Raw genomic sequence first — 14,316 nt, forward strand, 5'->3', positions numbered from 1 at the left:
TACAACTGAACTCTTTATTGTCGACTATATATACTGTAAGGTAATGTCTCAGAGTATATAGAGCTCACACACACAGACACACGACAGTGTTAGTGTTGTATTTGATCTGTTAGATTCAATATATCACTGATATTATTAGTGTCATTACACAATGAAGCCCACACAGCTCCCTACATCCTACTCCCTATGTAGTGCACTAAAGTTCCAACTGTATCCTGCAAGGCATTCTGCCCCCTATGTAGTGAACTAGATTTCCAGTAGATTGCTGCCTGTAATTAGATCTGCCCAAAATTAGATTGCTGGAAGACAGGAAGCTGCTCTCATAATGCCTAGGGAACCTCCACCCAAGAACATTGGTAACAGTGACATTTGTGTTGTGACTTTCCTGGCCAATATATGAAATTAACACACATTAAACAAATCATATGTACATTTTGTCAGCTTAAACTTGTGTGAAAATAAAAAAATAAAAATGAAGTGCAACATCCATCTTGTAAATGATGAATATATCACAGCAGCTTCCACATCCTGCTCTTACAGGTCCAATTCAGTTACTCCTGTGCTCTAGTCCACTTCTCCCAAATGACCCAAATGCACGCAGCTACAGTGATCCAAAACACCTCTGAAGTGCACTCAGATCCATCAGCACAGTTCTCTCAGCTGCTATATACAGATGGAGGAAATGCAAACAAACATCATCTACTTTAACTTTCCAGTTTCCATGCTTTTGAAGTCCACAGTGATGTCCACTCCATCGTTATCTAATGCTCATTTCCCATATTTCAATAAAAGTTAAAAAGTCTTTACAAGCAAGGGCACTCAATCAAGCAGAAGTGAATAAGGGGAAGTGTTAAAAAGGGATTCGAGCTTAGTGTCAAATTACATACATTTCAGAGAAAAAAATAAACTTCATTAAGTAAAAAAAACAATAGGCAGTAATTTAAACATTGAATGAGCTTCACATCAACATCTGTAAAAACTGACACATTAAACTGCACAAAATGAATCAAGTCCAAATGCTGCTTCATTAATTATTTCAAAAGATTAGCGACCTTAATAAATCCATGGCCCTTGTCAAATCTCACAGTAGTATTTAAAGCTTCAGTAACTACATTCTCTCTCACACACACACAAAAACACACACAGTGTGTGCTGATAAATTCGAACGCAATAACAGCCACAATTACAGTCATATGACAATGCTTTATGACAGTAAGATGATGCTATAGCTACACGTTTTTTTTTTTTAGCTTAGACTCAAATTAGTTTAAACAAATGACTTGGAGAGGCTGTGGTTAACATGTAAGCTAGCTAATGTAACCACTGATCCAGTTCCTCTTCAGCCCTTTCTGAAATTAAATCTAATAAAAGTAATGAATAAGTCCCATAACACCTGCCCTCAAGCTGCCTTCTGAATGAGACAAACTTCATCTCTGCTATAAAATGCTAGACACCCTCCTGCTCTGGAGACACACCCCAGGTACAGTGTGAGAGATTATCGGTCATCGAGTTGTGGACAGAGACGGTCAGACTGGCACTGGCAAATGAGATGAAGGGTTTGTGCTTATAGGGTTTCCCAGCTGCTCAGAGCTGAGCACTAACCCTACTAATACAACACACACACACGCACGCACACACTTAATATCATGACCTTCAGCACAAAGAAAATCAATCAGATAAGACGTGACTCATTCATTTCAACTGCAACTATAAGGCTAACATCACTAAGCAGCTAATGTTGCTAATAAGGTCATCATTACGCTCTGTAATTATTATTGATATTCTTTAGTATGGATATGCATTATTTAAAAAAAAAAAAAAAACAATTCAACAATCTGGCTTTTGGAAGTGAAACCTAAAGAATGTGGTCTACTGGGGTGACTGGGGTGAGGCTTTGGGCTAAAGACTAGGGGCAAGGCCTAGAAGGTGCATCCTATACAGTAGGACAGGCTGTAGAGGGTGTGGGCTTGGAGATGAGGTATAGAGATAGGGTTAGGGTTAAAGTTAGGGTGTCAATCTAGAGAGGCAAAATCTGAGGTGGTGGTGACAGAGTTATGATGGAGGGTATAGTGAGGTTCTGGAAAAGAATTTGGGGTGACTTCTGAGACTTAGCAACATTAGCATGGTAACTCCGGCGCTAAATAAACAGCACATCTCAGTTAATCACATCCAGTTAGATGAGAACGTCAGATTTTGCTAAGCTAAAGCATCTGCAATACTTAGGATTATTTTAACATCTTTAAGACCTTAAATAAAGCACTTCAGGAAGAGAGAAACGTATGACGTGTAAACAAACATTGCCTGGTTCTGTTTTCGTGTAACGGCAGAGCAAAAGCTAATAATCTGTGAATACTTTAAGGCAATAAAGTCAAAGCACTTAGTAAAAATATAAAAGAATATGCATCGTAGTGTTACACAGACAATCAATCAAGTGTCCTGTGATCTGATTTCTCTGAAGCTCCACCCCCAGGTTACTGTTCATTTTCCAAATAATGCCATCAAATCAATGAGCTTATACTGGAGTTAATGTGACCTGTCCATTAAACATCAAAGGACTTCATAAGGTCTGATGGGTCCAACTGTTAAACACCAGAACTGACAGCAGGTGGTTCAGCACATCGCCTTCTACAGGACGAAGAGTTACAACTAGATAAACAATTCAGCCTGATGCTAAACTGGTGGCCATAAGCTGATAATGTTGGCCAGCTGAGTGACAGGAACACTGCAAATATTTCCGCAGAACTGCCAGACTTTGTCTCTCTGTGCTCCCTATTTCAGCAGATTCCTCTGAAAAAGAACGCTAATGTCAGTAATGTTTTACGTCAGTAATGCTAAATGTCAGTAATGCTAAATGTCAGTAATGCTAAATGTCAGTAATGCTAAATGTCAGTAATGCTAAACATCCTTGATAGAAACAACACAAATTTAAAAGGATGAGAGAAATCTGTCCATCCATCCATGATGCCTTTAATGAGAAGCAGTGATGTCTGACTGGTAAAGCTAAATGCTAATCAGAATTTTCCGGAGAGAAGGTTTTGGAACCAGCTTCCCGAAGACTCTGGATGATCCTCTGAGGATTCCGGGATGAGGAACTGTGATGAAGTCACCGAGGTCGGGCTTCCCAGCGAGAAGTTTTCATTTTCTGGAGAATCGGGCCTCCATGAGCACTGCGGCTTGTAGCCCACACTGGGACTCTCCTCCTGGGGCTCCACCTCCTGGGAATCCTCAGGCTGATTCTGGGGGCGGTAGGCGGGGCTTTGGATTCCAGTGTATGTCACCTGTGTTTGCGCTGAATCTGTGGAGCTGGAGGAACAATCAGAGGTGTCGCTGACCAGCTGGTTGTAGTAGCGTAGCAGAGCAGGTTCGTCCGAGTCTGTGTCCATTTCAATGTTCTGGTTATCATTCTCGTCATCACCACGTCCTTCTTCTTGTCCACCTGGAGCCGTGAAAAGCCCGTCCTTGTCGGGACTCTCCACAATGTGCACCAGACTGTGTGGGGGGGGCTTCAGGTCCAGAGGACCCTGTTCACACAAACACACAAAATACTGACTGATCAATCCCACCCAAAAAAACAGTTAAAAACAAACAAATCAGAGATGGAGTTACACACTCATTATTTTACAGTTTGATTGATTGGTAAAAGTTCAAATTAACAAAATGCAGGAAGGATCTTTAACAATTAGCATACAATGTGCTAAACCTTTAGCTTATGAAAGCTTTTTCTCTGTGTATATATGCAAAACAGTAAAATCTATACAATAAAAAAGTATCAAACTGGTTTATATTTCAGTTTGAAAAATACCTACAATATTGTAAAAACACTATTAACACTATAAGCTTTTTAATAAGCAGCTAATCAAGGGCGTTAAAATCCAAAAAGTCAAATAATTTTATTGTGGAACATTTTTATAAGTAGAGGGTCATTTAGCTTGTAGTAGATCCCACAGGAACATTATTCAATCCTAATCCATAAAGTCTGACAAAAATATGCCTGTATAGAGGATTCTGTGCTGTTCAATGTTCTACAGTCAAATTTTAATGATATCAGCAATTTAGAGACATTCGGGGAAATGTTGATTTTGCTGATTTGACTGGTTTTCACTCTCATAGTGGGTATATAATTAACTCTAAATCCCAGTTAACCAGTAAGACTTCAGGAAAACCAGACAGGAGGTAACAGGTGTGTGTAAGGGTGTGTGTAAGGGTGTGTGTGTATACCGGTGCAGCTGACCAGTCTCCAGTGAGTTTGGGGCCAGGAATCTCAGGATAGAACGCGTTCTTCACCCTGAACGTTGACAAATCAGCATATATAGTGATATAACAAACACATCATCATCCATCCATCATCAATGAACATGAAACTCAGTGAGAAGACAGTGAGAGTGTGTGTGTGTGTCTGTGAGTGAAAGCTCAGTAACTGTGTGTAGGAAAAACTGTAGAATGTGAGAACATGTTGGAATCCTTGCTAATTTTATATACATATAACTGGTGATATCTGACCGTTACCATAGAAACAGATTCTAGGCTCTGTCTGCATTAACATTCACTTTAGCAAAATTCTTTACAACAAACAGGTTCTCTGGGAAGAATGTCACAGTTTCACAGTCGAGTTCAGTGTTAAGACTCAAGGACTCATTGAGTTTACCTCAGTTACCAGCAGCACAACTGATCTGGTTATTTAAAAGGGCAGATCTTTGTAAGATTGTAAGAACATTCATTTTAGTAGTGAACAGGAGTGTGAATTTATATAACCACATACTAACCTGATTATAAACTATTTAAAACCTTTGTGTAAATGTAAAACTTGATTTAGTGCCATACTGTGAAACTGTATTCTGCATCATATTTTGTTGTTTTTGTTCTTTACCCCCACTTAACTACACCTTGCTTGTGTGCACAGAATCCACAGGAAGCTCAGGGCGGTCAATTTGGACACGGAAATACACATGTCCTGGAGAACAGTTACAGAAGGTTGTAAATGTGAGAAGACGGTTACCAGTCTCTCTTCTTGTAGCAGAAAATGGTGATGATGATGAGGCAGAAGGACATGGCTCCCAATGCCACCAGGATCTCCACCAACATCAGATTAGCTACAAACACACAACACCCCATAAACATCACACACACACTGTCCTTTTAGAAATCATATATTGCCAATTGTTTAAGGCAGCAGCAAGTGATCTTACAGTCAGACTCGGTTTTGATGGCGACGGTGGACTCCATTCCCTCGCCAGCTGAAGTGTACGACCTCACCGTGAACTTGTAAGAGCCCAGAGGCAGATTCTTTACTGTGTAAGAGCTCAATGCAGGATCGCTCAGATTGGCTATACACACACAGACACACACACACCTTTATTAGCCTTTTAATAAACAGCTATTAATAAAAAAAAAAAAATCAATGCATTACTTCACGTTTAGCAATATGTATAGCTGAAGAAGAGAGAACCATGTGTGTGTGGGTGTCTCACCTATGAGGCTGAGGTTGGAGGCATCTGCCAGATAAACAGTGTGTCCAAGTATAAAGCCTTTTTGGTCACACACAGGAACTGGAGTCCAGGAAAGAACAATGTCTGAGCCTGACTGAAGAGCAGACAGCAATCCCACAGACACAGAAGAAACTGAAGAGACACACACACACAGCGCTGGTATGACATTGTATTTATTTACATTGTATATGGTGAACTGTGTGTGTGTGTCTGAGAGCTGTGTTAACAACTATGTTACAAACTTTAAAGTTGCATTAAATTACAGAGGTCCAACTTTAAATGCAAATAAAAATTTATGTTGTTTTCGGGTCTAATTTTCTCAAACCACAATTTCTACATGTTACAATACTATTATTGCTGCTTTAAGGAATACAACACCTTCATCACTGCCCCCTAAACTAGAGGGTGCCTATGTAGGGCCCTTACCCTGTTCCTGTCCATATCCATAATGCCTCTGTAACAGGACAGAAGCTTCAGGAAGCAAACTGAAAATGGAGATGGTGTACTGCACTCCAGGGTCCAAAGATCCTACACACACACACACACACACACACACACACACACACACACACACACACACACACCTCAGTTAACCTAATACCCATCAGATTAGTTATATTTGGAAACTTTTCCCTGAAGTGCCTGAGACTCCCCCTTACCTGATTGGATGATGATGCTGGTGTTGGAGGGGGAAACTCTCTCCCATTGGACAGAGCAGGCAGTGGAGGCGGGGCAGCAGGTCGGCAGCCACTCCACCACGTAGCCTTGTGTGAAGTTATGATTGTGGCTCCAGGAAACGGTTAAACCTCCTCCATTAGCCACCAGATCAGATACAGAAAACTCAGAGTCTACCAGATGTTACGACACAAAACACACACGCACACACACACCGTTTTATATGCTGCTAACATGATCATTAATTGGCAGATGAATTGGATGAGTGTTATTATTCTTACTACTATTAGATCAATTTATTAGAATTCTGTATTGTGCCAGAAGTTAATGTGCACTTTGATTAAATAAACACCTCCACACCTGCAGTGTATTGTGGGACGATGACTGTGCTGAGCTGAGAAAGTCCAACCGGGTTTCGTGCTGCCACGGCAACCATGATGTCACTGCTGTTGCTAAGACTGATGGGAGTTCTGGACACACTCGGAGGGAGAGATATCGTTGTCCAGCCATCTTCCTCTCCTTCCCTCTGAGATACTTCATATGCCGTCAGAGCACCATGACTGTCCCTTGGTGAGAGAGACTGAGAGAAAGAGTGAGAGAGAGAGAGAGAGAGAGAGAGAGAGAAAGAAAGGGAGAGAAAGAGTGGGAGGGAGGAGGAAATTATTCATCACACAAGTGTGTGTGTGTGTGTGTGTGTGTGTGTGAGAGTGTGTGCATGTGTGTGTGTGTGAGTGAGAGCGTATACCTTCCACAGGACTTGTCCTGTAACTTCGCTGGTTCTCCACACCCATATGTCTGGAGCTTTAGGTCCTTAAACACACACACGCACACACAAATTGCATATTATTAAAAGTCCAAATACTATTACACCATGTACAATCCTAATACCATGGAAGCAGAAATGTATACAGATCACAGAGACAGTTGGTGGAGCGTAATCCCAAATAATTATGAATAACGATAGTAAAAACTCACGGTCCATGTGCGTATGTAGGCTGTAGGGGGCGCTCCAGTCTCCCCAGCGCCAGAAATTCTGCAGAGATGCACAGCGGATAGAGAACGAGTACTCAGTGTCTGGCCTCAGCCTGTCCAACACTACGGAGGAGAGTCCCACTCCAGTGTAGTTACGCTGTAATCACACGCGCACACACGCACGCACACAGACAGACAAACACGCATAATTTATTTACATGCAAAACTATTTGTGAGGTGGTAAAATTTTGGTTACACACTACAAATTAGTTCATGATGAATTAGTTAACTTTCGGTTAGTTAATGCAGTTAGTTAATGCTGGGTTAGATGACGTGTTATTTAACTTTGGAATAGTGAATGATGTGTTCGTCAAGGCTGCATAAGGTAACGGTGGGTTAGTTAACCTTAGGTCAGTTAATGTTGTGCTAGTTAATGCTGTTATAGTTAACATTAGGTGATTGTGATTAAATGGTGACTCACAGTTTGGGCTTGTCCTCCACTGTCCAGCTGCACCTCACACAGCAGGGACAGTGTTTTATAGTCCTTCACTGTCCAGCTCCACCTAACACGAGCCTTCCATGCCTCAGCCTCTGATTTTACATTCACTGGAGCCAGCAGACGAACTGCAGGAAATCAGACACTGAGATCAGACACCCTGCAGGGAAACAGACTGTTTTGATAGGCTAGAAAATGTATATGATAGTTACTGCGCTGCTCGATGTGGGCGGTATCAGAAAGCTGGACTATTCCCAGGGGATTCTTGGCCACCAGAGTCCAGCTGCTCTCCCAGTGGTCAGAACGACACTGCTTCCTGTCCTTTCTGTCTTCAGTACAAGTCCTAACACACACACACACACACTTGTTTATTGAACAGTACAATTACAATATGATGTCTATAAAAAGCATAGATTTGGTGGTGTGTGTGTGAGGTCCTTCTGCTATCTATGTGTGTACCTGTTGTTTAGTGTATATTTGGTGAGTAAATCACGTTTCTGTAAGCCTGTGTCTCGTCCTTTGCTCCAGCGACACTCAGCTGATTGCAGATCCCGTGTCTCACACTGCAGACCTTCATCACCCGGGGGGTCTGCACTCGCGGGCACACACACACACACACACACACACACAATTAATTAGACAGACAGTCAGTAAAACAGGTGGTCAGTAAGATTGACTGCCAGTGAGAAAAATGGTCAGTGACACTCACATTCGGTGAGGAAGCAACAGACAGCGAGTGAGACAGACAGCGAGTGAGACAGACAGCGAGTGAGACAGACAGCGAGTGAGACAGACAGCGAGTGAGACAGACAGCGAGTGAGACAGACAGCGAGTGAGAGAGGTGGACAGTGAGACAGGTGGACAGTGAGACAGGTTGACAGTGAGACAGGTTGACAGTGAGACAGGTGGACAGTGAGACAGGTGGACAGTGAGACAGGTGGACAGTGAGACAGGTGGACAGTGAGACAGGTGGACAGTGAGACTCACAGCCGATGAAGAGCACAGTGCCGGTGAGCATGGCTCTGTCAGAGAGACAGATGACGTTGGTGCCGGAGTAGGAGGACTTGTGCAGGTCAGTGATGATGGCACTGTAGCTTCTGCGGCTCAGTCGGATCACCGCTAAGTTTTGATTCTTGTATCCCAAACTGCTAAAGGCCACGCCCTCCGGAGTGATGCAGCACACTGTCACATTCCTGCCAACCTCCAACACCCGGTCCTGAGGGTACATCTGAGCATGAGGCTGGTCTGGCACGTCCATACCTGAACATCACAACCACATTAATAAATACTCTAATGAACTAATTACCAAAGAGTTTTAATTACTAAACTGTTGCCTTCAGAGAGCGAGAGAGAGAGAGAGAGAAAATGAGACTTTAGTAAAGAACTGACTCTCTGTATGGCTGAGATTAAATCATGGCAGTTTCATAATCTTCTCTCTGTACAGAAATATGTCTGAGGTCCTGATTCTCAGCTCTTCTCAACAGCTCTGTAACTCTATCGTTAGACACCGAGAGATGGAGGTCAAATGGAGGACTTTGTTAATTCCCATGGGTAAAACAAGCCCTGGCTTTAAATGTAGACAATAAACTAACAATAAAGATAAATAAATGCGAAGAAAGAAAAACACACAGATAAAATTCTCCAGGCTTTTACAGGATTCTGTCTGGACTGACTGCAGTAAATATCGTACAGATCTACAGGTTTAAAACTGGAGGTCAGAGTCACACCTGGCAGCAGATCAGCTGCAGATTTGCGTTTCAAACTGAACAGGGATCTAGTTCTACATGATGTAGTTCTACATGTTCTTCATCTCTGTGTCTGAAACTCTGTCTGATTCATCTGTTTTCTCTCCCATTGATTACTGTAACTCTCCTCTTGCTGCAGTAAATAAATCCACACTAAATACATTCCTATATATCTAATATCTAAGCAGCTACAATCCTGACTAATGGCAGAACAAGTCATCGCATCAGACACACACACTTTGGAAATTTTATCATAAAACACACTTCTTTTAGGTTAACCTTTACTGCTGAGTTCTTTTTAATGGAGTTGTTATGTGTTTATTTTTTATGATTTCTATTCCTACATTTGGGTTTTTTTAGGTTAATTGCATCGAGAAGCCACTTTTAAAAAGCGCTATATAAAAAAGCTATTATTATTATTGTAACCTTAGAAGCTAGTTTAGCTAGTAATGAATGAGTGGTGGAAAAAAGAGAATAAGACTTGTGTGCCTAATGTCAGTCTAACCTGAGCTAGCTTACTTGCATATTATTTTAATGACTGTGATTAATAATAAAAAGTATATAGTATCCAATGTATAATAATGATTGTTATTAGAAACAGCATTAGCATTAGCAGTAATGATTAAGTCTGATCACCAGGGATGGTCAGCATGGGGCTCCACTGGCTCACTGTGTCCACGCGTCGTGCTCTGATACGTACAGAGCGGGAGGTGCACTCCAGAGGCACAGCCGAGCGCCATGACCAATCACGACTCTGCTTCTTAGAGTCTTCTTCCAAATAAATACTCTCCTGTTAACACACACACACACACACAGTTTAACACCAAGACAGCTAGGGTTTTTCCACCAATCAGAGACTGTAATCAGATGACTGCTCTCTGATTAGACAGGATGAACATACATGGAGTTGTCCAAATCAGAAGAATGATCAAAAGATCTTACGTTGAGGACGAGCTCCATGAGCTCAGTGTGATAAATCTCCACGTCAAAGTACGAGGCGTCGCTCTGCCATGACAGAGTGAGTGTCTGAGACTCCAGGTCCTTCTGTACGGACACCATCTGGGGAACAGAAAGTTCTGAACACACACACACGGGATTCAGAGAGAGATCTGACTAATCTGAACCACATTTTTTTCATATACCTCCTCCTTAGAGACACTAGTTAGTGAGTGTGAGGATGGTGACTGTACATTAAACAGGAGGTTTAGAATCAGCACCTTTATTCTTTATTCTCCCACTTCACCCTGGATATTTTGCTCTCTGTACAACAGGTTTTTCCATTAAAATTTTTCAAAGACACTGTAGGACATGGAGGCCAAAGTGAGTCAAACACAGTCCAAAGCATGCAGAAGGTTCTGTGGTGTCTGTAGCCTCATGGTCTTGGATGGTACATGAAGTCAGAGGTTCTGGCATCACGTGCCCCTTTTCCACCGAGGCAGTTTGAGTGCTGGTTCGAAGCCAGAGCCTAATTTAGAACCAGTTCTTTCTTTTTCGACCAAAGCACCGGCTCTGAACCAGGAAAAGAGGTTCATAAGTAGCACCAAAACGTTGCTGGTCTAAACTTAAGAACTGCTTGTGTCAGGGGCTGTGGGCGGGGCTACTGTTAGCACCTTTGACAATGTACCTTAAGTATACTAATGTTTAATACACTTTTACTTTACCGCGATATGATCAATTATCAGCACACATGATAGTAGGTAGCTACATGCTAAGGCTACCTTTTTTCTGTATTAATGATAAAATAATGTTATGTACGTTCTCGATTACAACCTCTGTTTATACAAATTACATGGAGCTGCACGTACATGTTGGATTCGCCGCGTTTGCATGCCATTGTAGGTTCACAAAGCCCTGAGCATTAACAGTAAAGCAACATCCGCCATTGTTGATGTTGTGTTTGTGTTCGCCGCTGCTGCGCTAAAGTTGCTGGGAAACGTGACACATATACAGTGATGTCAGACTCGGCTCTTTGATAGCTCTCTAACCGATGGAAAGGCAAACCGATTCTTAGAAGGTTCGCCAGTGGAACCAGCACCAGCACTAGCTCTGAACCAGCACCCGGTTCTTTTTGGTGGAAAAGGGGTAAAAGATGCTCTTTTGCTCTCAAGTTAACTTCTGATGTTTCTCCAAGTCTCAGATAAACATTGTGAAATCATCAGAGTAAAACATGCTCAAATCACCTTTCAGCAGTCTGACTCACACAAAGGTTTTTTAAATGTTCTTGACCTGAGATTAACATAAACGTTAAAGAAAAGTGATTCTCCTGATGCTGCATCGGTCATAACATTCCCCAGGATTTATTCTGACGGGTGTTTGTCATTTATTCACAGCTCCTGTGTGTGTGTGCTATAATAAAATCACATGTTTTTTTTATCTGTAGCTGAAACAGAAACCCTCTCTTTTTATATTACTTCATCAGTTAGTATTTAATGAGCTGATAGAGAGTGAAGTCATGAGAAGCCAGTGTGAGTGAAAAGTGTTCTAGATCACTAGAAATTTGCCGGGTCAAGTTCATCCACTTCGGACACCCACACTCAACACACAAACACACTCAACACACATACAGAAACAGACAAAGAAAGAAAGTAAGAGAGGGAGAAAACGTGAAAAGTGGGAGAGAGAGAGAGAGAGAGAGAGAGAGGCAGCAAACAGAAAGACAGACAGGACTCACCAGAGAGGACAAGGCTGGGTGTGAGACAGGAGCTCATCAGCAGGAGCAGGAGTGTGTGCATCCTCATCATCTTCATCAATAACACTACACACACACACACACACACAAACAGAAAACAAACAAACAGCGTTTAGGTTGCTAGAAGTTGCCAAGTCTGTTTGTTATGATGGACAGGAGCATTGTTCTGTTTCAGGGTAAAGACATGTCACTGCAGGACTTCATATTCTTACAGTCCCACAATACACAACTGTTACAGACATGTCCAAACACACACACACTTTCTCTTTCACTCTGACACACCACTGAGAGAACTTGTGTGTGTGTGCTCAGCTGAGAAAGAAAGAGATGTCATTGTTCTCATTTCTGCCAAAAGAGAATGAAATAAACCTCAATGCAAAATTAGATTTATTCCAGTGTGCAGTCCAACACACACCCACACACACACACACACACACACACACACACACACACACACACCACTCTCCTGTTTTGTGACACACTGTGATTTCAACATATCACCATATCAGTGCTATTTATTATTTGTTTATTATTAGTGTTAGAATAAATGGAGTCCCTGTGTAAGCGAGCAGTAATATAAACTGTCACTCTCATGCTACATTGAAGAGCAGTGTAAGAGTCAACAGGACACATGTCACCGTCATTGTATTAGCTCTACCCTTCCATACTGCAGAAATGAGTGTCAAAATATTGTAATGAAGAATAACATTCCATATAATCCACTGCACTAATTACATTTATTAATAAGCCTTACTGTTCACAGCTCAATAGACGACTGCATCAATATTCATAACAATATTAATACCACCACAGTGTCAGCACCAATAATGAGCGTGATGATAACAGCAGTAACACTGTAGTGTGAGTAAACTCTAAATATGGAGCTGAATCTAAGAGAAATGCCAGAGTGAAAGCCAAGTGTAAAGTCACATCATCATCATCACCTTCATCATGAGCTACTTCACTCCCTCGTCCTGCAGGGATAAGGCAGAACCTTTACCATAACCATACACACTTCCACATAACAATATCATATATATATATATATATATATATATATATATATATATATATATACCGGACATGTGGATCAGAGTGTGTTCATATCACAATATCTCTTTAATCACTGATCTACTGCTACAGCCCTCAGATTAATACCCAAATACCACAGTATGAGCTTTATGTCTATAAACAAACCAACAGAACTTTACAAACATCAAATATTCAGCACACACTATTTTTTAAAACAATAATATTAGACGAATTATTAATATATTTTTTAAATAAATATATCTGTAATGTGATTAGAAGTTAATTTTACTAATCCTGTTCTGTTAAATAAAAACATAAGTAAATAAACAAAGAGATAAACAAATACATAAATAGTTACACAGTGTTTTTAGTTAGTTAGTTAGTTATATTTAACATGATGAGAGTTTTAATTAAAGATAATTAAAGGCTGAGTCTGGGCCTGAAGTAAGTGTCTTGTCGCAGTAATGACTCAGTGAGTCAGTTAGCACGCTGCTAACCGTTAGCCTTCAAACATGGACGTCCCGCGTTAGATTCTTCAGCTCTCACCTTTACAGGCTTCCATTCTCCTCAGATCCCTGTTATTTAATAATCCACTGAGACTTGGTCAGACAGAACACACAGCAGGAACCGAACAGCTACATTCTAAGAGTTTATAGTGCTTGATTCAGCGCTTTAGTAGAGACGCAGGTTAACGCCATAATCCAAACATCCCAGTATCCAAACTGTGGTTCCAGCTGGAGGTGGTCCCCAAAAAAGAGTCGATATACTGAGTCGATTCACTGAACACTAAAAACGAAGAATCGATTCTTACTCGATTCCACAGATGTTTTACTCGAGTCAGAATAAACAATACCAAAGATATAATAAAATATAAGATAATTTAAGTTTGCTCTGTAAATCTAAAACCTTGTACACCTAAAGGTTTCCTTATTTCTCCTGTTTTTAATTTTAGAATCCGAAATCAAGAAAGTGATTGAGCTGAATCAGATTCGTCTCCAGCAATTCCCGGTTCCTGGACTCGGAATCGATTCCTAAACTCCAAATGAACAGGCTCTGAACCGGGAAAACAGGGAGGAGCGGGAGGGAGGGAGTATTTCCGTTACTGCGGAGGCGGTGGGCGGAGCTTTGCAATAACAACCGACAATAACATCTCTGATTTTATTTATTTAACTTTGACACCATTCACACCACTGGCTTGAGAGAGAGAGAGAGAGAGAGAGA

The 14,316-nt window shown here is 41.3% G+C and overlaps 1 protein-coding gene across 1 annotated transcript; it reads right to left on the reverse strand.

Moving 5' to 3' along the window:
- On the reverse strand, positions 1–13,831 carry lifra (LIF receptor subunit alpha a). The gene is made up of 18 exons (XM_060882902.1): positions 13,642–13,831; positions 12,046–12,129; positions 10,317–10,450; positions 10,011–10,164; positions 8,617–8,889; positions 8,089–8,218; positions 7,842–7,972; positions 7,615–7,757; positions 7,137–7,290; positions 6,907–6,971; positions 6,522–6,741; positions 6,146–6,334; positions 5,913–6,014; positions 5,469–5,618; positions 5,187–5,324; positions 4,997–5,090; positions 4,219–4,285; positions 1–3,521 (listed from the first exon to the last, which is right to left on the reverse strand). Exons 1-18 carry the CDS (start codon positions 13,655–13,657, stop codon positions 3,012–3,014), a joined length of 2,754 nt encoding a protein of 917 aa, XP_060738885.1. The 5' UTR covers positions 13,658–13,831; the 3' UTR covers positions 1–3,011.
- Positions 13,832–14,316: the final 485 nt, after the last annotated feature.

This window comes from Tachysurus vachellii, chromosome 12, assembly GCF_030014155.1.
Source record: "Tachysurus vachellii isolate PV-2020 chromosome 12, HZAU_Pvac_v1, whole genome shotgun sequence".
NCBI classification, from domain to species: domain Eukaryota; kingdom Metazoa; phylum Chordata; class Actinopteri; order Siluriformes; family Bagridae; genus Tachysurus; species Tachysurus vachellii.